This window comes from Corylus avellana, chromosome 1, assembly GCF_965113065.1.
Source record: "Corylus avellana chromosome 1, dhCorAvel1.hap1.2, whole genome shotgun sequence".
NCBI classification, from domain to species: Eukaryota; Viridiplantae; Streptophyta; class Magnoliopsida; order Fagales; family Betulaceae; genus Corylus; species Corylus avellana.
Window position 1 is genome coordinate 788,709 of NC_142490.1, and position 27,444 is coordinate 816,152.

Sequence of the window (27,444 nt, forward strand, 5' to 3'; positions counted from 1 at the left end):
ACTAATGATAAATTACTCTTTTAGAGCTAAAAAGAAACAACAATAATAATTAAACGTAGCTAATTAATATTGTTGTTTTACCTATGCTACTGAAGATGCTAGGCAAAATCATAGTGACAAACGTCTCAACCCTCGGGTGGCTAGGGCCACTAGCTAAACCCCTTACGGCCTTACCATTGAAGAATCAGAACCCAAAAACTTAATTCTTTTCTGTTCCTCTTCAGGCTCATCTTGAGAGAATCCTCAGCCAGGCTCCGTGGAATATTTGTGGCTCAAGCCCTGTCTACTTCAGCGAACACTGCGAGTATGTTCTTGATCACCGCACCCACACTATGCTCTCTTGTATACACTGTGTATGAGGGTTGTGTCAGTTTCGCATTTCAATGAATTGTTGCATACTTAAAAAAAAAAAAAAAAAAATCGGTTTTGTTTGTTACTTCCTTTTAGATGATGCTTTTACCCCCCAATAACTACCACCCTTTTTGCAATGTCCTCTCTAATCTATCATTAAGGTTGCATTGTCCAAAACTTTGAAAAAAAACACTATCTTGAGAAATTTTGGAAAGAATAAAAGAAAAGCCACCATTCTCAAAAGAGCCTCTCCAAGTGTTATGATTTGTACATGAATAAATATTCACAACATTTCAACCTTCTCACCATGTTCGTGCATTTGTACAACATTACAAACATACAGTGAAGGGGGGTAGAGAGAGGGTGAGAACAAACTTTGACCCCTTCAATTGAACAACCTAAAAGCCCTGTGAACATGTCACTGCCATTCTTCACTACCATCCACGACATGGGAGGAGATTATGTAGTTAGAGTATCAGGAAGCTTGATGGAATGAGCTCCAAGTACTCTTCCACCTATATCTGGGAAATTCTCGTGTCCGGGCAGGGGGCCGACCGTCCCATCAACATCTACCTGAATAGGATACTTAAGAAGGTGGCCGTGCAATAGTCTAAAAGTCTCATCAGTATATCTCTTCCAATTCTCATCTGCAATCTCATTCACTCTCAGTACACATTCCAAACTCTCTGGCTCCTTGAAAAGTTTTTCCACTGATGCAAGATGCTCAGCCCACAGTGACATTCTGTATCCGTAGACCTGCGCATGCAAATATAATTCAAACGACATTACCAATCACATCCAAAGGGGCAATGGAATGCTTGTGAGAGAATCTAGGCGATTATTTTAAGTTTGCATTCACAAGGGACACATTGCAACTTTTCTCTCATCTCGAGTGTTTTACAATGAAAGCCAATTCTTGCTGAACGTGTTATTTACAACGCAACAAGTACAATGTTTATCGTATTAGATCCGATCACCAAAGACAATGGCCAATGCTAATGGAGAGTGGGAGGCCATACCCTAGACACGATCTAATCTTTGAGATGCTCAAACACCATGTTTTCTCTCTCCACCGCCACTACCCAACCAAACCAAAGAAAAGAAAAGAGAGAAGACGCATCTACTTTTTCTTTTTGGTTGGGGGTCGCTTTTTTTTGGTATTTTTGTCACATCACCAGCCTATATGATTTACTGCTGACCACCCAAAGAAAGAAAGAGGAAAAAAAAAAAAAAATAGAGCTTATTTCTCTTCTTTTTTTTTTTTTTTTGGGCGGGGTAAGCATCAAATGTGAAATACATCATTTCACTCTTTCTCGTTTTCTGTAACAGCCTCCAAAGCCCCAAAATGAAAAGTTTGGAAAAACAAGAAATCCCAAACAAGAAAAACTATACACACCTGGCCGTGTGGTTGTTTCTTCCTTGCAGCCCAAGTGTGATGGGGCTGATATGCACCCATAGCTATCTCTGTGTCCTTTGTACCAGCCATGGATCTCTGGTTAATATTGGCAGATCCCAGAATTACGTACTCATCATCTACTATCATTCCCTTGGCATGTACATAGATCATAAACCGCTTAAACTTTTGTGCACTCGAGATCTGAAAGAAAATTTTGATTATAACCAACTCCGGAAGAATTAATTTCTTGAAAAATATAAAATGCCATATTTCCATGACAAGTTGATATCACAGACATAAGGATGTAAGATTTCAAAATTCTGGGAACTTCTGTATCAAAGTTCTTTTTAAAAAAAAGTTTAAATATCACACACAAACATTTGAGCACAAAAAGTAAAATGGCAGTAAAATGGCAAATACTATGACAAAAAATTTCTAAAGCCATTTACAAATAAGTTCTATTGCATGCAATTTAATACCTACAGCTACGAGAAGTTGGACGTAGAGATCAATAAAATGCACCGGCCTTTTCATTGTCAGAATATTGTAAAAAAAAGAAAACTTAGCAATAATTCCGCAATTATTTAGCCCTGTAGAAATAAAATAGAACAAGAACCATTCAGCATACTGGCAGAGACCCATGAAAAGGGATAAGTTTTATAAACCTTCATGAAGAAATTAAGATAACCACAGCACCCAATGCAACTAGACAAAATTGCCTCAAGAATTTGCACGGTTGGAGGCCTGGCCAACCAGAAAAACTAAAGACACCCATTTCCTTTCTGTGCTTTTCAGACCAGAGAATGCCTTCATTGATAGGTGCAAAAGAAAAATAAGAAAGGAGAGTTCTTTGTTAACTGTTCCCTCAGATAAAAGCATTTAAATTATGTCGGTGATCATCCAGCTGAGAATAGAATTCCACAGTTTGCTATAGGCCTTAATTTAAACAGATATTGGTGTTTCACAGGCACTGCTAACATGTTGATAACAAAGATAATTACAGCATGGTTTTTGTTGATGTTGGATTAATATCTCATAGCTGAAAGTACTAAAATTTATCTTACATAGGTGTTGATTGACAAAGATGGAAAGCCTTGAAAAATGTTAGGTACACCACATTTAAGATGCAAAAATACTGAAAGTGTATCCACTGTCACAGTGGGTGTGACAAATAAAAGAATTTCTTGGCAGTGGAAGTTAAGGACCAACTATTTACTCTATGTCATGATAGTTTCGAACAGCACAAAAGAGATTTTCATTAGAACAATTACCTTATCAGCATTATCACTCAAGCTTTCCTCGGAAAAATCTTCCCGGTTACCAAGACAATAGAAATTGAGGTAATGTTGAGGATGAGAGTCCACAAGCTGCATCGCTTTCAGTTCCTTTGCAACTATATCATACATCATTTGCATCGTTTGGCTCTGTGAAGAGGAAATGTGCAGAAGCTAGGTATAAATAATGTTGTTGCTGTTGTTATTATCCACATTATACACTTTTTGGACTTAGGTTCCAGAACATCCTAATATCACAACCTAAAACCAAGAACTCACTCTAATGAATGAAATGCACTCTATCCAATTGAATATGATAACTTCTGGAATTGTTATCAGTGAATCCAAACCAATAATTGCCAAGAACAACCTTTTGGTTGCCAAAAGAAAAATACTACTTCATTGTTTCTTCTTGATTTTCATGGTAAGAAAGTAACAGCCATCTTTAGCCATCTTGTTAGTACCAAAACATGAAGCAACATCGCCAGCTATCATAGTTTAGACATTAGATAACCATATTACCTGCCAAAAGAGAATTTCTTGCATAGGTGCAGAATTTGGATCACCCTCAGGCCACATTGGTATAACAACATAAACTGCAAATCTCTCCTTTGCTCTAATTTTACTAGCAATCTTTAATGCCAACTCCATTGGGATTAGATTATCAGCTCCTGCTCATACCATGCAATCCAATAACTTGAGAAAATTTTCGAGCTAACAAACAAGGTATTTGGTATTTAGCACATGATTCTTACCCAAATACATAAAAATAAATTAAAAGTCACAGAATGTAAAAGTCAGAAATAATACTAAGGGAGAATGAAGATAAAACGATCAAGACTGTCCTCATGACAGCTAAATTAAGTAGAAATGTAGCAGTGGCTAAATAAGTTTCAAATCTTGACAATATTTGCATCAATTTTGTCTGGATGAACTGGTAGATGAAATTATTTAAGATAAATAAATTATGTGTAATCTGATCCACCAAGAAAACAGATTGAACACAGAAATGTAAAGGCTACTTCTCAAATATCAACTGCTCAGATTTTGAGATCTTAAGAATAATACTTTACATAAAAACTCCATAGCACAGGTTCTTTGGTAAAAAGAGAATTTTGGTCCAAGGAATGGAAACAATGTTGTATAGACAACCAAATAAAACAGTGCGGGGAAGATTATGATCTTGACCTGCATATTTATATGATGGCCACGCATATGATGATCCAAGAAAATACTGATTTTCAATATATATGAAATGTTGAGCAGATCTGATCGCCTGGATGTATCCCATTTGAATGCTTTTATCTATTATTAGATTTTTCGCACAAATAAGGTTCTGCAGTAGAAGAACGTCAATTTGAAATTAGGTAATTATTATATGACGTACAACAAATATAGAGAAGCCAGATCTTGGTCACAGCAAAGAGGCAATGAAAATCTTGTCAATGCAAATTGGGGTTTCTATATAAAGAGAGCATAAGGTGTATAAAGGAAAGAAAAAAGGTAGATCATAGATACCTGGGCAATAGCAGCATCAACGGTTTTGGGAAATCCTTTCAGTGACCCCGAGTCAATGGACCTCAATATCTGCAAAAGCAAAATAAACACACAATGATTGAATGGAACAATTGAACCGGCCGTGGAAAAATTTTCATCCCCCCACCCAAATAAAAAAAAAAAAAAAAAAAAAAATGAAAAGCAAAAATAAAGGGAGCTTTTACTCAAGAAGAGACTTGCAAAGTCAAACCTGAACATGCCAAATTTCAGGATCATCACGTTTACTGGAAATCCATAAGTGGGGATCATCTTCCGGAACACGTGTGGTACCATCCTTTAAAGCCCATGGTGGAGGACTTCGTATCCAAGAGATACGATCTATTTTTATTAAGGCATCATCGTTCCAATGGGAAACCTTTTTTTTGAGACGTAGTCCAAATTCTTTCCATTTTGTTGATTTCCTCCAACGCTGCTCAAAGTTTATAAGAACATCATATGCAGCATGCCCATCAACTTTGCAGTGCAAGTCATGCCATGGTTGCCTTGGAGCTTTAGTTCCAGCCTAATGCATACAGAAAACATGTGGAGAAAACAAGGACTGTCAAAAAGAAACAACTGCTACAGCATTATCACCCGTTGAGCAAGAAAATAGAATATAAATTAAGCAGGAATGCTGCCTATGAAATCACTGTAATAAAGGAAATTTTGATTTCACACCTGATAAAGTGCATAGCTTACTATGGCAGCATTATGTTAAAACTATGATAAGAAACAAAATTCTCAGTGACATTCTAACATGTAAATATGTGACTTTACCCAAGTGGTACAAACAAAGTTGACAATTGATTCTAGAGAAAGACCAGCGATAGGTCTGAACAAATTTATTCAACTGAAAATTGCATCCCCAGAATGAGGCCTACAATATAAATTGTTGAAAAGCCACATGAATACAGCTCAAACTTAATGGCACTTAAGAATCAAGTAGTAGAGAAAATTGGTTGACACTGCTAATCAGGATTTTCTTTATGAATAAGAGAAAAATCTCATGAATAGCAACTTTACTTTTGTAGCATCCCTGTATAGAACAAAAGGACAGTGACACCGTCAGAATCCCACAGAAAACCACCTAGCCAGATTCTCCCCATTCTAAAGATAATGAAAGAGAGAGAGAAAGAGAGAGAGAGAGAGAGAGAGGGAAAACTGGAAAGGGAGGAGGGGTGGAAGGGGGGCGGGGGGGTGTTGAACGTTGTATTCAAGAATTCTTACATCTTGTGCTCTAAAGCCATTTCAATTATTAAAATGTACACAAACCCTTGTAACTTAATAACTAAGGTCAAAGATACAAGAAAACCTTGAAAACATTTAAATGATGTCTAGATGGAATGGAAATATAGTACCTGACAATATGCTCATAAGAAACCATTTAGCTAAAAACTTACAGGAAATGTGGGATTGTGAAAATCATCCTTAAATACAGTGCCAAGATCACGAAATAGTCGATGCTCAGGTGTATCATAGCGACCATCACAAAGATCAATCCCTCCTAAAAATGCAGTTATCTTACGATCATTACCACTTGCTTGCGTGTCCACAAGAACACATTTTTGATGGTGTGTAAAAAGGGTTCCAATGACCTGTATAGAACCATTACATAAGCAACTCCAGCAAATTGTCCAGCTCAAAAGAAAGCAAATGGCATTATTAAAATCAAATAAACAATAAAACTAATCCAAAAACTAAGTTTTCTTCTTTTTCAAAAAATAAAAATGAACCTTTTTAGAAAAGAGGAAATACCCTAAGTACACGGGATGTATACAAAAAGTTCGCCTAAAGATACTTTCAATATGATTCTAAGCTATTAGATAAAACTAGGATTCCAAACCCAATATATGTAAATATATGATTAAACCAACAAATGTAAATATGTTCAAAGAGTCATGTTATTTAATAGAGAGTTATACAACTGGCGATTGCCATACAACTTGATGATGTAGCAGTCAAAATCAACACTTCGTAAAAAAAAAAAAAAAAAAATCAATGGCTACCATGTTATTCCAGTCATATGGTAATCATATAACAATCTACTAAATAGCATTACTCATATTCAAAATAAAGGAACACCATTGTAAAAACAATTAAAGAAAAAAAAAAGAAAAAAAAGACAAGTGCGCAACTGTAGCAGGAAAAATTTACTAGACAATGAAATAAAGCTCACCTGCTGCTTGAAATAGCCCGACTTACTGCTTGCATAGCGAGGTGCCAGCACACAAGTGACAGATGAATGCTTGAAAAACTTCTTGGTTTCTTCATCGTGCGTCAGCATCATTCCATTCTGCAACCAATGCCACTTCCAGATTACAACTGAATATTACACATCCCTGGCTAATAGTTTCCACAAAACAAATGCCTGGATTACACAATGCAAAACATTCATGGCAACATCAATTCTCCCCAATCCCCCACCCCCGGGGCACCAATATAATTTGTGCTGTATCTTGAGTAGGACAATTCATAAATTACTTCTTTGATGGCAAACAACTCGCAGATACAATGAATGAATGAATTAAGGAAAAATTAATAGTAATTCACAAATGATAATGGTAAAAATGACAAAGTCTGAACCACTTTACCATATACTTCCTAATTGGGTTATCACCCTTGTTAGAATATATAGAAAATATATAATATATTTTCCATATATTCTAACATTTTTTTTTTTTTTTTTTTGAAAAATGAACACAAAGAATTTACGGGTAGTTCGGTGTTAGACACCTACGTTCATCACTCGGAATACTGCTAAGAGCTACATTGTGTTTATTAACTTGATTTGTCTACAATACAAAGGTCCCTATAAATATCTAAATACAAATATAGTAATCAAATCTCATTGATGTGATTACGATCCCAATATATGATTACAATCAACTCATAAATAAAGAACATTTCAATATCAACCTAATTATGGAATATACGGAAAATATATTATGTATTTTCTGATACCAGTGTTGGGTGGTCTTGGACTTTTCTCACCCCAAAAGCTAGCTTAAGAGGTAAGGTTTTCCTTCACTTATAAACTGACCACCAGCCCTTTCTACAACCGATGTGGGATAACCCCAACAATCTCTCCTTCACACATGGGGCCCTGGGTCGGAGTAATGACAACCCGTTTCTCTCATGGACTATTGGGCCGAGACTTGTTAGTAAACCTGGTCTCTGATACTATGTTGAAATAGCTCTGATACCATGTTGAAATAATGATGATGCGGAAATATGAGCGGAAGCAAGAGAGAGAAAGAACACAAAGAACTTAGGGGTGGTTCGGTGTTAGATACTTACGTCCACCACTTGGAATACCCTAAGGGCTACATTGTGCTCATTAACTTGATTTGTCTACAATACAAATGTTCCTATTTATAAGACAATGTATAAATACAAATATAGTAATCAAATCTCATTGATATGATTACGATCCCAATATATGATTACAATCAACCCATAAATAGAGAATATTTCCATATCAACCTAATTATGGAATATACGGAAAATATATAATATATTTTCCATATATTCTAACATCTCTCATCGATTTGGTTTAGGTGCGGAAAAAAAGCTATAGCACTTAGTCTTTTAACGGTCCAAATTGAATTTTAAAATTTTCATAAGAAAGAGAGATAATATAATTAAATCTAGACCGTTGAAAAAACTACAGGATAGGTGGTGTAGTTTTTTTACAACACCTACACCAAATCCCTCTTATATATTCCATGTGTATTTAGATTGCACCCCATTGTGCTTGTACTCTGAAGTCGTTATCCTTAGTAAAATTCTGAAAATTGTAGGCTTGAGACTGCAAAATCTATATTTTTAACTATCAAACTGCTTAGTATTCTATGAAGACAAATTCAAACTGGGTTTGAAAAAAAAAAAATTCAACTCATACGTGTACAAAATGCATATCATCTTAAATGCATTTTTTCAAATGATTCTCACATATTCTATTAAAAATGCACGTTCTTGTTTTACTTAAAATTTGAATAATTAAAGGGATTATGAATTGTCATGTCTTTAATAATTCCAGCACTGAATTTTTAAATATTATAATTAGTTTTAACAAATTCAAACTACGAAATGCAGGATCATAAGACGCACCGTTTTGATCACGAACTTGTCGTGCGAGGTCTTATCGTCCCAAATTAGCAACAAAACCCGCACGCCCTCTTCGGACTTGTATTTTAGCAAATCACCGAGTGTTAAGTCCCCACCACGCGGCAACGAGCGCGTGGGCTCCCGAATCAGCTTCACCTTGTGGTAAATCGACCAGCCCACAATGTACACCAAATGGTGAGCCTCCACGATCGCATGGCAAATGTCCTCCCAGCACTTCTCCTGCCGGTAAACCTTCCCTCCGTCCAGTTGGATCTCCGGCAGCATCCCGTCCCGCGCGTGCGCGTCCTGGTACGGTATCACCGAGCAACCCTTCCTCAACGGGAAGTACGTGTGCCTCACGCCCCGGTGATCCGGATCGCCCGCTATGCCGTGCCGGTTAGCAGGGGTTTTCTCAAACGGCGTGAACTGCATCTCGAGCCGTAGCGCCGAGCCCGGCTTCGGCGGCTGGCCGGAGGTTCCGATGATATCAAACCAGCCGGAGATGTGCTCACCGGAGGCGATCTTCGGCGCCGGGATATTGACGGTGCCAATGAGCTCTGCGCCGAAAATGTCGTCATCTTTGACCTGTAATTCCAAATAAATTACGGGGTGTGCCAGTGGAATATAGAAGACCTCGTTCCACTTAGGGTTCTGAGAGTTCTTGATGACACGTGTGCGCGCCACCGTGGCCTGGGGCACCGAAACTTTGACGTACGGATCGCTGGTGACGATTGTGCGGTGGTGGAGGACCTTGCCGTCGTCTTCGCGATTACCATGGTCGGAAATTTCTTTGGAGTGTGGGATTTTGATAGTGCCACAGGCGGTGAAACAGTGGCGGAAGTGCTGTGCCACGATGTCCATGTTCGGCAAGTGGCGGGCCTCGATGATCTTCAGGTCCAGGTCACCGTGGAGGTACGTGACCTGCGGGTCTGAACCGGTCTCGTCCATTTTCAAAGCTGACGTGGGAACGACGGCGGTTTCACTGTACCAACTGTAATTTATAATAGAACAGGGTAGAATTGGAGAGAAGGGAAGGGAAGGAATACGTGAATAGTGACGAAGGGTTTTGGTGTTTCTTTGCTTGTTGCAGAGATTTCGGGCCTCGTGGTACGTTGGGGATTGGATCTTATTTTATTTTTATTTGAAAGAATCATTTCTTTCCAGAGGTTTTGAAAATGAAGATGATGATACAGTACAAAGTGTGAGCGAGGCAGCTCATGTAGGATAAGGAAAAAGTGGTGGGCCAGAGACAGCGTTGCAGTCATTGTTGCTGGTTTTTTTTTCTTTGGGCAATTAATACAACGGAAAAAAAAAACAACCACACCAAGAAAAAAATGGGAAAATTTATTAGTACAGTAACAGATTTACAAAATGACCAAACTAAAATAAAATTCTAGAGTCTGCGACTGCGAGCTTCAATGAGAAACGGTTCCAATCAGCACTTGAGCGGTAGATCTTAATTTAGGAAGAATTCGTTTGTTTTTGGGATTTTGCACATTAAAAGTGAGTTTTAAATAAAATTATAAAAAATATTTAATTTCAGTGTCGTTTTTTTTTTTTTTTTAAATTGATGAATTTAAATATCAAATTGTGTAAAACCAAACAAACCTTAAGGCATATACAACAATTTACGAATTATCATTAACTATAAGTCTATATATTGTTCAAGCCCTCCACCACTCTGTGTCTAATGACAAGCAGAGATATTTAGGGCACTGTTTCCCAAGAAGCAAAAAAATCTCTATTTTTTTATATTAAATACTTTTACTTTTTTTTTTTACCTCCATTAATTTTTATTACAGTTTTTGACTTTGTCTACTAAACTGTAACTTTCTTACCAAACGAAGCCCTAGGGGATCATAAAGTGTCACTTGCCCGTTACAATTGCGTGTAACCACACGACAGTCCCCACCACGTTCTGGACTGGGTGAAGTGGGGTCGGGCAGTGTCGGCCATGGCATAAACAGGAGCCCAGGGATGTTGTATTGTCTTTTGCTAAATCTCTACGACTTTACCTGCAAAGGTAAATGGGCTAACTGCCATGTGTGACCAATAAAGTGGGCCTAGTGGGGCTACTTTTCCTTTTCCCCTTCCGTTTTTCTTTTCGGGAGATTTTCAACAAGAAATAGATGGAAAAGGGACGAAAAGAGGGGATGATAAGATACTACAAACCCGACATGTTTCATAATCATTTTTGAAAAGTGGTTTTTTTACTTGAAAAAATATTTTTTGGCGTTAATAAATGTGATAGGTGCTTTTTTTTTCTTTTTTTGAGGTTAACATTTAGAAAATGTGATAGACATGTTTGATAATCATTTTTGAAAAGTGTTTTTTGTACTTGAAAAAAATATACAGTTTTATAAACATTTTCAAGAAATAATTCAATTAGTTAGGGATCATGCCTTATAAAACAGAAGTCACTAATTCAAATCTTTCATCTCCTTTTGTATGAACATGTTAAAAAAAAAAAAAAAAAACATTTTAATAAATAAAAATATATGTTTTGAAGGCTGTGTTTTTTTTTTTTTTTTTTTTGAGTCATTTGTTGTTAGTACAAAAGATTGCAAAGATGGGAAACGGGCAAAGGTGATTGCCGGAGGTACCAACAAGAAATACTCTAATGCTTAAGCGTGTGAGAAATTATGAAAAATATTTAAAATGTTATAAGATTTTGTGATCATTAATGAGAACAATGCACCCGAAGGCAGGAGCAAATGCTGTGAAAGAGATTGGACAGTTGGACAATCTTCTTTTAGATCCTATATACCAAATTTGTGGAGAACACGTTACTCAATTTTTAACAGTAGTTCATACGTCAATATCGTCATAATTGTACCTTTGATATTAGCTTTCTTGTCTAATTATAGTGGTTAAGACTTAAGAGAAGTGAATTTAAAAAGTCTCGGACCCTTTTCTAATGATTGGACTTCAAATTTACTTTGTGTTTTTATAGTCTATCCATTTTATATTCCATAATAAATTTTAGCAAATCTGTTTGGTCCGACTGAATTTTCATAAATTCCCCGAACCAACCAGTGGATGATCCACTCACTTGGTGGGGCAAGATGCATATTGATTTCTTTTTGGTTATGATTACACCATTTGTGCTTGGTAATGTTCATTCAATTCATAGATATATCATATTTTATTCCCTCGTTTATTGTATTTTCAGCAATGCTACATAAGTACAAATCATACTCCCGTCTTGCTCCATTTCATTAGGCTAATATGATAATGCACATCAACCCATCAAGACAAAATGTAATATTTAGCAAGTTTCTTTTATTTTATAAGAGAAATCCCTCTTATAACGAAAAAGAAATAGACAAAACAAAAGAAATAAAAAGCAAACCAAAGTTTTGTATTAGGAAAACACTAGAGGTTCTTAAACTATTATAAGATGATGTGGTGGTTTCAACTGTTTAGTAATTGACATAATAAGTATACAATGTAGGACTACAAATTTATGTAACAGAGCCTCACCAATCACAACTAAATTTAATAATTTAGTATTAATATAGCAAGCATTACTTAATACTTTCACGTCAATTTGTAAGGGATTTACAGTAATGAATTTCCGGCTCCAAAGCTACCATCACACACTTGCAAGGTGAAAATCTTGTACAATCACCTTCTATCTTTCCTATCTTTTTTCTAGAAGAACATTATTTTTCACACTCATTTATCATACATATTTCACACTGATTGACATAACATGTTTTAAGTGATTTTTTTTTTTTTCTTTCTTTTTTTCTTATCACTTAAAGTACATAAAGTCAACGGTATAAAATGAACATGATAAATCAGGCTGAAGAGCAGTTCTCATTCGGGGAATCGAGCACCACCACTGCATCAGAAGTCCTCCAATCAAAGTTCGACAAGGCCCCGGCGCGTGCACTTGAAAACCGCTTTATCTGACCCAAAGAAGGCGCTTGATCCGGAACTGTTTGCTTCTCATGGTAGAAAAAAACATCAGCCATCCGGCCACCTTGTTTTGGTCCCTTAAAACCAATCTTAACAATCTCTTGCGCCTTCTTTTCCTCGACCTCTTTGGGACAAGAAACTCGCATCGTTGCTTGCGTAGGTGGTGGGAGTGAAACTGAAACCCGCTTAGGCTTTCTTTTGATCTTCTTCGTGTTCTTGACATGGCCCATGCACGAGACTTTCGGCGAGGTGGGCTCTCGTGCGTCGAAGCTTGCAGTCTTCGGCTTTCTTCGAACCTCCGGTGGGATTATTGATATGGATGGACAGGAGGATCCTCTCGGCGTGGCAACCGCTTTTCCAAGGCTAAGAGGTGGGCTTTGGAATGTTACTGCTGATGCGGCATGTGGTATTAGAAACCTCACCAACTTGCTTCTCAGCTTCGATGGTTTCTCCATTGAGATAAAATTCTCCCAATGGAGTTGTTCTTTTTTTTTTTTTTTTTTTTTTTTTCTAATTGAATAAGGGTAAAAGGCTACAGGGAAGGATCTTTACCACTCTTGATCCGAATGGAAGAAAGAATGGGAGATCCTGTGGGAATGCTTCCAAAAACAAGATTGGAAGCGGCCCATTTAGCTAAATCATGTGCACGGAAAATCTCACACTCTTCTCTCTTTAAATCTTCTAGTGCACTACTGTTATATATATAAAAAGAGACCAAAGTGAAGCTTTAGGAGCTGACGGCAGGAGATTTTGACAAGGTCGTCAGTGGATGCGTGCGGCAAGACATAGATAAAGAGTTGAAATTGGTGGAAGTGACATTGGTGACACAACAGACGGCCGGCCAGAATTTAAAAGTGCCTCAGCGCACACGGCAATAGCTCCTATAAAAGCGGTAGAACTGATTTCGCAGGTCGTAGCCTGTTGATGGCAGCGCGTGTTAAAGGTTCTTGCATTTCTATTCTTTTTTATTTTTCCTTCCGTTGTCTTTGTCTTTTGTCGAGGGTTCAGACAGCAAAATGCTAGGAGACCAGATCAAACATGAATATTCATCAAAGATTCTATAGATTGAATAATTTTCCATTAGTGCATTTGAAACTTTTTGTTAGTTAGAAGAAAGGTAAGTAAATGGAAATTTTTAAGGATAAATCTTTCGTTTCTTTAATGGGGAAGATAGTATTTTCATGAATAATCATAAGAGTATATAGAGATGTAGCCTAATACATTCCAGAATTGTAAACACTGACATGTCCACAAGACATTCCATGATTACCTGCTTGAGAAAATTCAGCTTATATATTTGCTGTTGAACAATGAAAAACTGATCAAATGGGCATTCTTTCTACCCATCTAATGAACCAATTGCACTATAAAAGTGGGCGGCCCAATTCGCAACCTACTTCATTAAGTCCACAAACATTACCCCAACAAAACAGCATACAGTGGATGATACATCAAGAGGTACTACTACAAAACAGGCTGACATATACGGCCAAGTTATTAATTTGCACATCTCTGCACCCTTTCGCGGTCGTTTCCACGTCAGCCGTCCCATGTTTTTAAACATTTGAGAAGAGAGCCTTGTATCCATTCTACATTAGGTGCATCTGGAATGGGAGAAAAATAATCTCTTATCACGTCCATAAATCAATTTATAAATACCTCCAATCACGTACTGACCCATTTCAAAAGTTCGAAAATAGTTGTAGGTATAGCATTTTTTGAGTTAAAACAAACTTCCCATTCTCTATCTACTGAGTAGAGAACAATCCAACCCTGTCTAACTCCAGCAAGAAGAGAGTAGACAACACTGGTCTAAATCCTTAAAGAACAGTCATGTGGAAAGATAAACCTAAGAACTTCGTCCCAACAGATAAACAGTAATTTCTTGACATCATTGAGACGACAGCTTGAAAAAGAATTTCACCTTAGCTTACATTCAGGCTATTTATCAATAATGACTTAACGAGTGCTCCTATCATCTTTGTCACTCGTTTGCGGAGTATACTGGCTGGTAGATGATGGAGAGTACCCAGGTTGGCTTGGTGAGTACCCTGCACTTTGGCTGCAAGAGAGAGAAAGAGAGAGGGAGTAAAAGTGATGCAAGCAGCAAATTGGCGCCCATTAGTTCAATAAGAAGCTTGAAAGAGCTATTTCAAGAACTAGGATTGTTACTCAGCTTACCTGTACGGTGGAGAACTTGGACTGTCAGGGCTCACTCCAGAATTGTACGGACTAAATGGGAAAAAAAAAATGAAAACATCATTCAAAACATTTTTTAACACTCAATCAAGGCAGTATATGTCAGTCTCTCACAAACCACAATGCATAGGACTTGCAAGGAGAAAGAGAACAAGGGGTGGTGGGGGGGAGGTGGTTGGATATTTTCAGTTGACCAAGACCACAACATTAATTAAGACATTTTATCTGGACCAAACATGCAGTGCAACCCCTGATAGTCGCAGGCTGATCTAACTTGAAACCGACTTTTAGGTGTTCGCAAACCCCCCCCCCCCCCCCCCCCCGGGGTTGTTTCTCCTTTAAAAAAACACCTAGACATAGAGGCAACTGCCTCAAGTTATTAGATGTTAACTTCACAAACCAGTCAGTTATATAGCCCATTAAACAGTTTAAGCAAGCAACTATTTAAAAACTGAGGCCCATAATCAGAAAGTTAAAAACAGAAACCATGCTACAAATAGTGCTGAAAGAGAGCAAAGACCAAGAACATGCTGCTGACAAAATAGTAAACTTACCTACTGGGGCTGTATGTTGGGCTAGAAGGAGAATAAGATGGGGATGTCGGTGAATATGACGGTGATGTTGGACTGCAACAGAAAAATGAAAAGTTCAACCATATCAGACAGCCTGAAGATAGATCACCATAGTAATGGAAAAACAAGAAAAAAAATATCCACACCACTGGCCAAGACAGGGATGGAACAATTCAGCTGAAAATGTAATATGGAAATGTAAGCATGACTACAATCAGCAGCTAGCATAATCAATCACACATTGGTACCACCAAAATGATCAGCAATTAGGACATTTTGCAACATGGTTTACCTATAATTAGGAGATGTAGGACTATATGGACTTGACGGTGACAATCTTGGACTACTTGGTGAGTATGCCAGTGAAGGGCTGTACTTCGCTGACTGAGGATTATAGCTAGGAGATGTTGGACTATAACTGGGTGAGGTTGGACTATACCCCGGAGATGTGGGGCTATAAGCTGGTGAGGTAGGGCTGTACGAGGGAGATGTGGGGCTGTATGAGGGTGAGGTTGGGCTGTATGAAGGAGAAGTGGGACTGTAAGAAGGTGATGTGGGGCTGTAAGATGGGGAAGTGGGGCTGTATGCCGGTGATGTGGGGCTGTATGCTGGCGAAGTGGGGCTGTATGCTGGTGAAGTGGGGCTGTAACTTGGAGAGGTAGGGCTGTAAGTTGGAGATGTTGGGCTGTAGCTGGGAGAGGTTGGGCTGTAGCTGGGAGAGGTAGGGCTGTAGCTGGGAGAGGTAGGCGAGTAAGATGGACTTGTAGGAGAATAGGCAGGACTGGTTGGGCTATAGCCCGGAGAACTAGGGCTATATGTCGGGGACGTTGGGCTATACCCTGGAGAGGTGGGGCTGTACCCAGGGGAGGTGGGGCTGTACCCAGGGGAGGTGGGGCTATACCCAGGGGATGACGGACTATAGCCCGGAGATGAGGGGCTGTAGCCCGGTGATGATGTAGGAGAAAAAGCCATTCCACCAACATAAGGAGAAAACTGAGCATCCGTAATGGGTGACAGACGGAGATTTGGGCTCAGCAAATAATTTGGAGACATCAAGCCCTCATGATATGGAGTTCCTGAAACTGGAGAGCGGGAAGGTGTCATGCCAAAATCCAGACCATCCATATAGCTAGGTAGTTGGAGTTCGATAGCATTCTTCAACATCTCATCATTGAGATACAAGCCACAGTCTCCCGTGCCAATTGGTGCAAGCTGACCTAACATTATGTTTTCAGTGACGCCCCTCAAGTGATCTGTTTCGGCATATACTGCAGCATCAAGAAGAATGTCCACTGTTTCTTCAAATGAGCATCTCATCATTGGCCCAGTATCATTTCGATTGATGCCATGACGGGTGATGGCCATCAAATGACCACGATAGGTCATGGTATCACACAGAATAGCTAAATGTCGGTAATTCACATAAGATCCGTCAAAAGATATGACAACCCGCAACTCATCCAACAGGGACCGACGAACTGCCTCAATTCCAAGAACTTCAATAACTTCAATCAAGTGATTGCTTGTGGTCCTCCTTGCATCTACATCTTCATGGCAAATAACAGCCAATAGATTGACACCTTCTGTATCCAACATCCACTCTTGTTCAGGCTTAAATCCTTCATTCTCATCAAACCTATTTATCTTACATTGTTTGATGAACACCTTGTTGATATCTGGGATACCTCGAAGAGCCATTTCTGTCAACATGTTACTCTCGATCTTCTTCAAGAAAACGTCATCTTCAGCAGATTCATCCTGCAGTTCCCCCTTCGGAGCTTCATCATTCATGATACGAATACGAAGGATCAATTTTTCAGCATTGTCATCATTGAAAATACAAGTCAAATCATCATCAAATTCAAGGTTGATCTTCTCAGCAATGTCAGCCATGCTTAACTTCTTGTCCACCATCATTTCTCGATTCAACTCTATACGAAGCAACCAAGGAGAGATTTTTTCAGGCGCAACCTCTTCATCTGGCATTTCATAATAGGATCTAACAAAATCAACATCCTCTTCAATTATTGTGCTCATGGGATCCGGATCATACCATACCTCTGTAGCTTGAGTTACACTCCGAAGAGTAGTGTATTCCAAAGCACACTGAACATTCTTTGCCCTCTCCTTAGTTTTACAAACTTCAGGTTTCAAGTACACAGAGAGAGAAGGCGTTTTGATCCTCTTAGCTACATTAATGATTTCCCTCAACCTGGGAACACCAAGAGTGACATTCTTTGCACTAACACCAGCATAGTGAAAGGTATTTAGAGTCATCTGTGTAGCAGGCTCACCAATAGACTGAGCGGCAACACAACCGATCATTTCCCCCGGTGCTACAAGTGATTGTAGGAAGCGCGATTCTATTTCACCAATAACCCACTCAAATGCTTCACGAGTAAGCTTGTACTCCTCCAATACCCTCTTACTGGCAAAAGTGCTACGAAGCAAAATGCTAAAGAAGAGGGTAGCATTCTTCTGTGCTTCAACACTCAACAAATCGTCACCCGGTACAACCTTCAGCCTCTCTTGGAGCTTATCAACAGCTTCCACAATTTCCATTGGATGCATATCAGAATGCCTTCGAGGGTCAATCTTAAAGATCTTTTGCGCATTCCATATGAGCCTCTTAAGGTTGACAGGCAATGGCCAGGAATTATCACCTGTGGTGGTAATCTCTGTTCCAAGTTGGTACCTATCAGCTTCAAGTTTTTGAACTTCAGCATCAAACACGTTGCGAAACTCTCTGATGGTTTTCAAGTCTTCAATGTGTTCTTGCATCATGTAATCAGGGTTCCAATGTTCATCGTCAAACTCATAACTGAAAACCCTATCAAATTCTGATTTTTTCATTTTCAAAGAATCCAGCCTCTGTGATTCTATCCAGACAGCATCCATACCATCTTCCCCATATAGAAATTGGATAACATCACCCAAAGAATTACGTACAGTCCCATCATATTTGACCATAATATCTTCCATAGCCTTCACAAGTCGCCTTTGGATGTACCCAGTTTCAGAAGTCTTCACTGCAGTATCAATAAGACCTTCCCTACCACCCATGGCATGAAAAAAGAACTCTTGTGGGGTCAGTCCTCGTAAATATGAGTTCTCCACAAATCCACGACTTTCTGGCCCATTATCATCTTTGGTGAAATGGGGCAATGTCCTGTCTATGAACCCATATGGGATTCGCTTACCCTCAACATTCTGCTGCCCCACACAAGCAGTCATCTGTGATATGTTGATGAAACTACCTTTGGATCCTGCAGTAACCATAGCCTTGAGATTGTTACTTTCGGACAAACTCTTCTGAGCACTACTTCCTGCGTCATCACGTGCCTTATTCAACGTCTGAAAAACAGCAGATATATTCCAGTTAGAATTCAGCAGAAAGCAGCCAAAACAGGGAAGAGCATAGAAAAAGAAATTTCACTCAGGACCTGGTTCACTTTGTTTTCAAATGACTCCATCATAGTTCGTCCAGGTTCAGGTTCTAGCTCCTTTACTTGGGCTTTTCTGATAAGATCTTTCACTTCATTTTTCGCTTTAGAAATAGTTTCATTAATTGTTTCCATTGTTGCTGCATCAGCAATTGTATCTCCAATCCCAATGCTAAAACCATTCTGCAAAAGCCAGTAATTAACCAGCCACTGCACATGACCCAGAAACTTGCGAGCCGCATCTGGACCAACCTCTTCCCTGTACACACGAGCAACAATTTAAAAATAAAAATAATCAAGGAACTTCAAAAACATTATAGAGCAAAACCCCAAGATTCACCATCGACACTAACCGATTTTATTTTTTACATACAATTTCCAAAAGCAGGTGCAAAATCGGGTTTCATTAGAATAGATGGAAATAAATTAAACTCATAGTGTTAACAAAAGTGATCTTTCCCACAGTTACGTATTGGGTATCAACTTCAAAAGAAAAAATAGGCTATTTTGGAGAGTCTAAATCAAAAAAGAAGATGGCTAGTCATATTCTGGCTGTAAATCAGAAATTCTTCAAGTTTAAATCAGAATAAACATACTACGCCTAAAAATGTGTGTGCATAGCTTTATGTTTAAAATGCCTACCAAATAACATGTATAAGACTTCCTGAAGATGTCCCAAGTGTCTTCTTGCAAAGAGTACCAGCAAGTAGCTCCCCCCTTTCTATTCTCACTTGGGTGTCCCCAGGAGTTATGAATCCAGTTTCTGACTCCGAGTGCCAGGCAGAAGTTCGTGTGAGATTTATCTGTTTTGGTATAATAAGATTGAACACTTGTTTTCCAGTCCAATAAGGCCCTGGCTTCAAAATTGCAGGAGCAGGAATTTTCCCATCAAAATCCTCCCACCACATCAAGATGTTCATGAAAACATCCTGCAAAAACAATTACAGATTAGACTCCCAGAACGTTCAAAAGAAAGCAAAAATATCAAACCAACTAGAGGAAACAAGACTAATTTATCCATCACATTTACCTTCGATATAAGCGTGTCCCTCTTGGTGATTTTACGGCACCCTAAAAGCGTATCCTGGACTATTCCCATAACAGGCCGATTTGCTTGAGGGGACACAATGCATTTAGGCACCATCATTAGCTCCAACACCTCTGCTCTAGTTTCAAATGACTGAGGAACATGCATATTCATTTCATCGCCATCAAAATCAGCATTATATGGAGAAGTAACAGATAAATTCAGACGGAATGTTGAGTATGGCATAATCTTGATTCTGTGCCCCATAATAGACATCTTATGCAGACTAGGTTGACGATTAAAGAGTACAAAGTCTCCATCATTCAGATGCCGCTCCACCTGCAAACATGTGAATGAAAGTTGAGATTGATGGTAAAGAGCAGAGACCTAATTGAAAACCATTTAGAATAGAAGACAATGCCTTATATCCAAGCTCCAGATGGTGATCGCTACTTTTCTTCAAGTAACGAAGATCTAGCCTTTGTCCATCATTCCTTATGATATACTTGGCACCAGTTTTACCAGGTGGAGGATGGGGCCCATATTCAACAAGCTCCTTCAACCTGTTTCATTAGAAGGGAAAACGTGCAAAAAATTCACTAATAACTAGATGAAAAAAAAGAAGCAAAGAATAATAGAAGCATTAGTATAAGAATATGTAAAAGACTACAAACCTTTCTATGTTATATGGAGTAACAGTCTCTGGATATGTGAGATTTAAAGCAATACTCCACGGTACGCCCAATTGATCTATATTAATGTTCGGATCCGGAGTAATAACAGTTCGTGCAGAAAAATCCACACGTTTCCCCATCAAATTACCTCTAATCCGACCTTCCTTTGCCTTAAGCCTACTACATATAGATTTAATGGGTCTTCCTGATCTCTGGGTAGCCTGTATATAAAGAAACACATCAGCTGATGCATAAAATCATATGTCTAGTAGACATGTCTATATGTTTAAGCAGCCATACCCTTGGCTGTCCAGGTAAGTCATTGTCAAAATATGTGGCTACATGGAATTGCAACAACTGTGCAAACTCCGAAATGATATGAGCAGGTGCCCCATTCCTCTCTTGTTTCCTCAGATTCTCATTGTGCCGTATAATCATCGCCAACTGATGAGTCAAATCATCCTACACTCGACAAAAACATCAAGTCATAATTGAGCCACAGACAAAACAAGTTGGCACAAACTAATATTTACAAAGAAATCCCAGTGTCCAGAACACTTGAGAGGAAAAAACAGCAAAAGGGACTTGCCTCGCTCCTGGAGGAGGTATCCATCATCACAGAGGGTCTAACAGGAGGTGGAGGAATTGGAAGGACTTGTAGAATCATCCAGTCTGGACGGGCATACTTGGGGTTCAAGCCCAGCAGTTGGCAGTCTTCATCACTTATTCTTTTCAGAACACTAAGAACCTGCAACACACTCAACAGAATGTTAGCACTATGCAACTACTAGTTTATTATGAAGGCAACAATATCTTGCTCGTGGAATGAGTTACCTTTTCTGCAGTAAGTGTCTGTTTTCTTTCCACTGGTTCAGGAAGTTGTTCTTGATCATCACTTTTCTTCCTTTGTGCCTTGTACTCTGCAATCATTTTCATGCCTTCGATGGTGAGCTTTGGCTGCTGAGCACCACAGCCACCACGACTCTTTTTGACTGGTTCTTCAGTATCTTGACTATGAACATCAAGTTCATCACCACCTTCACATTTAGTTTTGTTCTTGCAGGCATCCAAAATCTTTTTTAATCTATTTTTGGGATTCTTTATTTTCATTGCTTGCTTAAACTTTTGGTCTTCCTGCAAGAAGAGAAGAAGAGAAGTCAAGTAAAAAGTCCAAAAGCTAATGATCTCTGGACACTAAGAATTAATGCCATAACTCTCATAAGCAAGCCAACTGATAAGATGAAAGATACCATATGAAATGCAACTAAAAAAGTCTAAAGCTAATGATCTCTGGACACTAAGAATTAATGCCATAACTCTCATAAGCAAGCCAACTGATAAGATGAGAGATACCATATGAAATGTAACTAAAAACACCTTATCCAAGAATCAATTTATCAAAGTGCCATCTAACCTTTTGGATCCTTCAAAAGAGAAAGAGCAGATGGCTAACATTATTAAAAGATTATAATTTCTAAAACTTAGGTGTAACCAAAGGAAGATTCTTATACAATGCTTAAGATTAATCAGGCAATCATGGAAGCCAATTGGGTTCATCTTGTTTAAAAAAAATTAACTATTGCTCCAACAACAACCCTGCTACTCTACTCTGGTATAATCCATTGGCAGCAATGAGATACTTTGCTAATCCTATTTCAGAATCATATTCTTATCAGGTCGTGGTTCAGGCAACTAATACATAGTTCTATGTGGAGCCCAAAATCCTAGTTATAGGCAAACGGCTGGACACAACATGACTCCAATCTCTAAGTACCTCGTCTGCTAGAATCTTAGAGCAATTGAAGCAAACACAGCGCATGATACTGAGCACAGTCTTCAAAAATCCGATATGAAACATGGGCTTGGCGAGCTCGAGGTGCCCAAAGTGGCCCGGGCACTCGGCCATGTTAGCTGTGCAAGTATCGCACTTCATCTTCCTATCAATGGTGCCAAGCCGAGAGTCACTTAGACCGCCCATCTTCGGCTTACCCCTCTCCATCGTCTCGCTGTGCTCAATCTGCACCACGGACATTTGCCTCTGCACACCAAAATACCAATCGTTCGTTCAAACTAAATAAGAAACCCTAAAACCAAATTCTCACAATCATAAGCACGAAAAAGGAAAAGAAGTGGAGGATTACGATCTCATCCGGACTGAGTATGCCGAACTGAACCATGCGGACTTTGGCGACCTCCGCTGGAGAGTAAGGGAATCGAATATCCATAGCGATCGGAGTAGGAAAAACCCTACAGTCTCAGCGAGGGAGAATTCGAAAAGTTCAAGCGTGTTTCATTTCGGAAATTTTTGATCGTTTCGGTTTCTTTGTTTTTCGGTTTTTTCGTAATGTTTCGGTTAGTTTTTTTGCTGAGAGAAGGTGAGAGATCGGCTGCGCTATGCAATGACTCTCAGAGAACTCTCAGAGCCTCGAAACGAATGAACGTTTAGCCCTAGGGGCATATTTATAGAAGGGGAAAGACGGCCTTGTGCGCACTGACCAAATTAAAGGCTATCGTGCGCCGAATGCGCACTTACGCTTCTTTCGGTTGAAAGACGAAAACACCTCCATCTTTGATCTAATAACGACAATACCCTCCGGATTTGCTTCGCGACCGCCGACCTAGCCAACACAGACACAGGTAGTGCTTTAACGGGGAGTTTGACTATCTTAAGACTTATTTTTTACTTATCTTAGCCAAAATTAGAGAAATGTTTGGTCCATCTTTTACTTAATTTTTTGCTTATATCGCTTGCATGAACAAATCTAAGCTGTGTTTGTTTAGTTTGCGAGTTTCAAAATGTGTGATTTCACTTGTATTTTAAAAACGTGTATTTTTCATGTTTTTAAATCGAATTCCTTAGTCAATTACATAAATACAATAGTAAAATATCTATTTCAAACTTCTTTTTTTTTTTTCCTCGGACACATATCCAACTTAACATACGAGATAATTTCCTTAATTTTATATTAAAAATGCGTGTTTGGCATGTGAAATTACATGGCCAAAAACACTATTTGCTCATGTTAAATAATTCACCAAAAATACAATCAAATTATTGAAAGTTGGAAGGCGCACATGTAGCAAGGTTTTATTTTTTTTCTTAGCCCTATAATTGAAAAATTAAGCACAAATTCTTTCAAAATATTCTTATTAGAATGCAAGAAAAGTTTTCAGCAATTTGAACCACAAATTTGAGAGAATATGAAGCTTAATTGCTCAAGTGAATCCCATAATAATTATTTTGTATTTATTGTCCAAATTACTAGAATAACAATAAATTTGCTAATGTCCATCTTATCTTATTATTAAATTATCAATTATTTAAAAATTTAAGCTGATAGAAAGAAAATGTAATTAATTTAAATTGAAGTAAATTGATAAAATTTAAATTTAAATTTATGACTTTTAACTTTAATATTATATTAAATTATTAATTATTTTAAAATTATAAATTAATAAAAAAATTATAAATTTAATCATAATCAAATAGCTAACGCGATCACCCCATTGTTCCTTATTGCCGGCCAAAAGTTGCCAAAAAGGCCCAAGCATATCCATGCTTATCCAACCCACATCGAATCCAACCATTTGAAGTTTCCATGACATGTCAGCGCAACGCGTCTTAGAAAATTCTTGCTTCGTTACAAACAATTACGACGTCTTTGAAAATTGAAATTCTCTCTCACTTCGTCAACGTCAATCCTGAATTCATCTATGGCTTCTATCTACCGCTGCACGGAGTGCCAGACCGACCTCAATCTCAGCACGGCCCATCTGTTCCCACCGGAGGTCTACTTCGAGGCGGGAAACAAGGGCACGCTTTCCTTCTCGTGGGTCGACTCCTCCAAGTTCCGGTTCGAGGAGGAGGACAAGATCAGGCCCTTCTTCGAGACCGTCAACTACTGGGGGATCCAGAGGAAGAGGACCAAGATCAAGTGCAGCAGATGTGGGCGTCTTGTTGGCTACGTTTACGACGATGGTCCTCCTCTCACGAACAGTACCGGCCAGTTCCACATGGGTCCCAGCCAAGTTATTCCTAGAGCTCCGAGGTATCGGTTCAAGACCAAGGCGCTTCAGATCACATCGTAAACCTGAAGGATTTTCTGGGTGGTTTACTTCATTGGGTTTTTCTCTGTTTTTGGTAATGCTTCGGGATATTTTCTTGCGTCACATCTCTTTTTGTGTTCTTTGGGATGCAAAGGCTTCGCTTTTGCAATGTTCTGCTCTGTCACCATAGCTGTTCATATATTTGTCCATATAAAAATGGTTTTTCTTTTAAAGTTATTGATAATTTTTATTACTATTTTGCTATAGATGTACTTGTGAATCAATGGCTGCCATTCTGAATTGATGGGACTTATGAATTTTACATCTTTTTTGTACATTGCAGTGTAGGTTTTATGCGATTTTAGAATCTTCTAATACATTATACATCCCCTCCCTTCGTTTATGATATGCTTACTTATTTTTTAAGATGGGTTGATTATTAGTCCTTTTTCTTCATATATGTCAGAAAATCAAAGATAGTACTTTCTTTGTCATAATGCTAGCTTTTGATGATCTCTAGCGTGAATGGTTGAATAGCTAATTGGCTAAAACCCTTAGCATATCGAACTGGTCATTGTGAAATAGGTTAGTCCATGTGGCAATTGTGAGAGTGATAAATGGTCACTGATGTAGTCTTAGAAGACTAAGCTGCTGATCTGTGTATTCTACTTGTTTCTTGGGGAAATGGAATGGATATGAATGATTTGTATTAGAGAGAAGGGAAGTGTTTGTTAGGGAGATTACACAATGTGGAGTTTTTCAATGAGATCATAATATAGTATATTGAACATTACTTAGCTCAAAAGCTTAAGTCGATGGGTTTTGGCCCAACTATAATATATCAACTGCTCACACATATGACATCTTCTTAATATATACTCAACAATCTCTCCATCAAATGAAAGGTTTTTTTTTTTTTTAATCAATCTTATGGTTCGTCTTCGAGATCATTTGTGTACTATGTGTGGTTGCACGTTCTGTGCACATTTGGCCTTGCTCCAAGAGCTCTCGTTATATCTGTGCCATGAATTTCTACCCGTTACTTCAAGGACTCTCGTCCATGCCTGCACCTTATGCTAATGTTGATACCACTTATTAGGGAGATTGACATCTTATGAAGTTTTTCAGTACGACTATAATATAGTATATTGAAACACCACTCAACTCAAAATTTAAAGCTTATGGGTTCGGCCCAACTATACTATATTAACTACTCACACTTGTGATATCTTTCCAATTTGAAACTCAATCTTTCTTATGTGTATACTGCATAATATTGATTACAAAAGTAGCCCTTGAGAAGAACAATGTGATTTCTTTTTTGGCTGTGGAATGCAGACGATGATTGATATTGGTCTGATGGGATTTGAGGACTCTGCTGTATCAATTGCAGATCAGAATCTTACTAAGGTTCTGAAAAGGCATAGTATGATGATGAGTTATAATTTTAGGCAATGAGTAATTGCTATGGTCCTATGCAGTGCTTAGTTGAATCACTTGAATGGTGTAAACTACCCCTGACCAATTTGAACTGCTATTGCACAGGAACTGCATAAAGTTCATAATGAAATGAATGAAGGTGGAGAGATACATGGGAAAGTGGGAGCCCTTTTACTTCTGAAGAAAAAGAAAAAGAAATAATGAAAAGGAAAAAGATTTATGATTATGACTTATGGGGAAAGTTTATCCTCTAAAACACGTTAACAAATAGAGCCTTCGAGTTTGGACTTCTTCCCCTGTTTTGGATTTGCGAAAATAAAAAGCTTGAAAGCTTCCCTGAGCACTCCCCTATATTTTTGTCATGAATTAAGAACCCAAGTATGATTAGAGCGTGCATTATAAAGTAAAAGTCTTGGTTGGTTTTGATGGAGGATGATTTTTAGTTTTTAATTTTCTAATCGATGGAGGATAAAATTAAGTGACTCTTTTATAATGCTCTTTTCCCCTTCAAAATTTTTTTTTCTTCCTTACAAAACTATAACTGCAGCAAATGCATCTGGTAGTTACTGTCATTGACCTATTTTGAAGTTTACAATTCAATACAACAAGAACAAGGTTATATACTCGATCATAGTTTTTCCGGCTAAGGCAATATACTCTTTCAAGTTGCAGTGTTTGCAGGACTGAATGCTATTAAACTGTCGAGAAAGCCATCTAATGGGAAAGGCTGCTAAACTCCTGCTTTCTCCTAATGCTATTTTCTAATCGATGGTGGGAGTACGATGTCGTTTAAAATCTCCATTGCACAAGTTCATGTATGTGGGGTGTTAATATCATATATTCAAGTAGTGGGCACTCAGCTCAGAAGGCAAAAATAAATAAATAGGGGGGCACTCAAACAATTAATTAGAAGGGTTACCGTGATAGGGAGGCCATGAAATCATTGAAATGTATATTTTCTTTAGCACAAAATTTTTATTTTTTATTTTTCAAATTGGGTAGAAGGAAATTCTTTTTCAATTCAGTTCATTAAACTGACTTTGTCCTTAAAGCATAGGATTTTTACATGTATTTTTAATAGATTAACAAATGCATGGTGAAAATCACACAATTTAAGAACATATATAAATTTAATAGATTGAACTGAAAAAAATTCTCAAACCGATACGAAAGAAAACTGTCTTTTCTTTGAGGCTTCATGGGGTACTGACCAAAGAAAATTTTCATGTTTTTTATGACACTTCCCTTATTTATATTACCAAATTAATTTGTTGTACTCTTTCATCCCACTTATGGTCTAAGGTCCTACCCTTCAGAATATATGAAAAAGAAAGTTTGGATTATGCTTGGCAAACATCAATTTCTTAAACCTTCTCTGCCTATTAATTTAGGTGGGAGTTGCTGCCATTGACATTCTGGATTATTCATATGCTCTGTTGTCGGTTCGAATTTCA

At 38.2% G+C, this 27,444-nt stretch overlaps 4 protein-coding genes across 4 annotated transcripts; 1 reads left to right on the forward strand and 3 right to left on the reverse strand.

The window, feature by feature from the left end:
• Positions 1 to 568: 568 nt before the first annotated feature.
• Positions 569 to 9,869, reverse strand: LOC132170268 (phospholipase D delta). The gene is made up of 10 exons (XM_059581185.2): positions 8,668 to 9,869; positions 6,734 to 6,850; positions 5,958 to 6,152; positions 4,769 to 5,080; positions 4,540 to 4,608; positions 4,210 to 4,357; positions 3,544 to 3,692; positions 3,019 to 3,171; positions 1,748 to 1,948; positions 569 to 1,107 (listed from the first exon to the last, which is right to left on the reverse strand). The coding sequence occupies exons 1-10, from the start codon at positions 9,610 to 9,612 to the stop codon at positions 811 to 813; spliced, it is 2,586 nt and encodes an 861-aa protein (XP_059437168.1). The 5' UTR covers positions 9,613 to 9,869; the 3' UTR covers positions 569 to 810.
• A 2,598-nt stretch (positions 9,870 to 12,467) lies between these two features.
• Positions 12,468 to 13,043, reverse strand: LOC132173052 (uncharacterized protein At1g76070-like). Its single transcript, XM_088512417.1, has one exon. It carries the CDS (start codon positions 13,041 to 13,043, stop codon positions 12,468 to 12,470), a length of 576 nt encoding a protein of 191 aa, XP_088368543.1.
• A 740-nt stretch (positions 13,044 to 13,783) lies between these two features.
• On the reverse strand, positions 13,784 to 22,920 carry NRPB1 (RNA polymerase II large subunit). The gene is made up of 15 exons (XM_059583924.2): positions 22,645 to 22,920; positions 22,278 to 22,541; positions 21,338 to 21,637; positions 21,093 to 21,251; positions 20,804 to 20,965; positions 20,504 to 20,724; positions 20,251 to 20,392; positions 19,833 to 20,168; positions 19,445 to 19,731; positions 18,803 to 19,061; positions 15,652 to 18,713; positions 15,342 to 15,413; positions 14,770 to 14,820; positions 14,513 to 14,650; positions 13,784 to 14,192 (listed from the first exon to the last, which is right to left on the reverse strand). Exons 1-14 carry the CDS (start codon positions 22,726 to 22,728, stop codon positions 14,548 to 14,550), a joined length of 5,502 nt encoding a protein of 1,833 aa, XP_059439907.1. The 5' UTR covers positions 22,729 to 22,920; the 3' UTR covers positions 13,784 to 14,192; positions 14,513 to 14,547.
• A 1,174-nt stretch (positions 22,921 to 24,094) lies between these two features.
• LOC132172068 (methionine-S-oxide reductase) lies at positions 24,095 to 24,885 on the forward strand. The gene has a single exon (XM_059583501.2). It carries the CDS (start codon positions 24,218 to 24,220, stop codon positions 24,590 to 24,592), a length of 375 nt encoding a protein of 124 aa, XP_059439484.1. The 5' UTR covers positions 24,095 to 24,217; the 3' UTR covers positions 24,593 to 24,885.
• Positions 24,886 to 27,444: the final 2,559 nt, after the last annotated feature.

Bases quoted from the DNA above. Each gene is read 5' to 3' on its own strand.
- LOC132170268 (XM_059581185.2), bottom strand. From the start codon at position 9,612: ATGGACGAGACCGGTTCAGACCCGCAGGTCACGTACCTCCACGGTGAC. The intron at 6,851-8,667 runs GTGCGTCTTATG...CATTGGTTGCAG, and splicing joins ACAAGTTCGTGATCAAAACG to AATGGAATGATGCTGACGCA. The intron at 3,172-3,543 runs GTAATATGGTTA...TCCTCTTCACAG, and splicing joins AAGAAATTCTCTTTTGGCAG to AGCCAAACGATGCAAATGAT.
- LOC132172068 (XM_059583501.2), top strand. From the start codon at position 24,218: ATGGCTTCTATCTACCGCTGCACGGAGTGCCAGACCGACCTCAATCTC.
- NRPB1 (XM_059583924.2), bottom strand. From the start codon at position 22,728: ATGGATATTCGATTCCCTTACTCTCCAGCGGAGGTCGCCAAAGTCCGC. The intron at 20,169-20,250 runs GCATTGTCTTCT...ACATGTTTGCAG, and splicing joins ATCTGGAGCTTGGATATAAG to GTGGAGCGGCATCTGAATGA. The intron at 18,714-18,802 runs GTCCTGAGTGAA...GCTGTTTTTCAG, and splicing joins TTGAAAACAAAGTGAACCAG to ACGTTGAATAAGGCACGTGA.
- LOC132173052 (XM_088512417.1), bottom strand. From the start codon at position 13,043: ATGGAGAAACCATCGAAGCTGAGAAGCAAGTTGGTGAGGTTTCTAATA.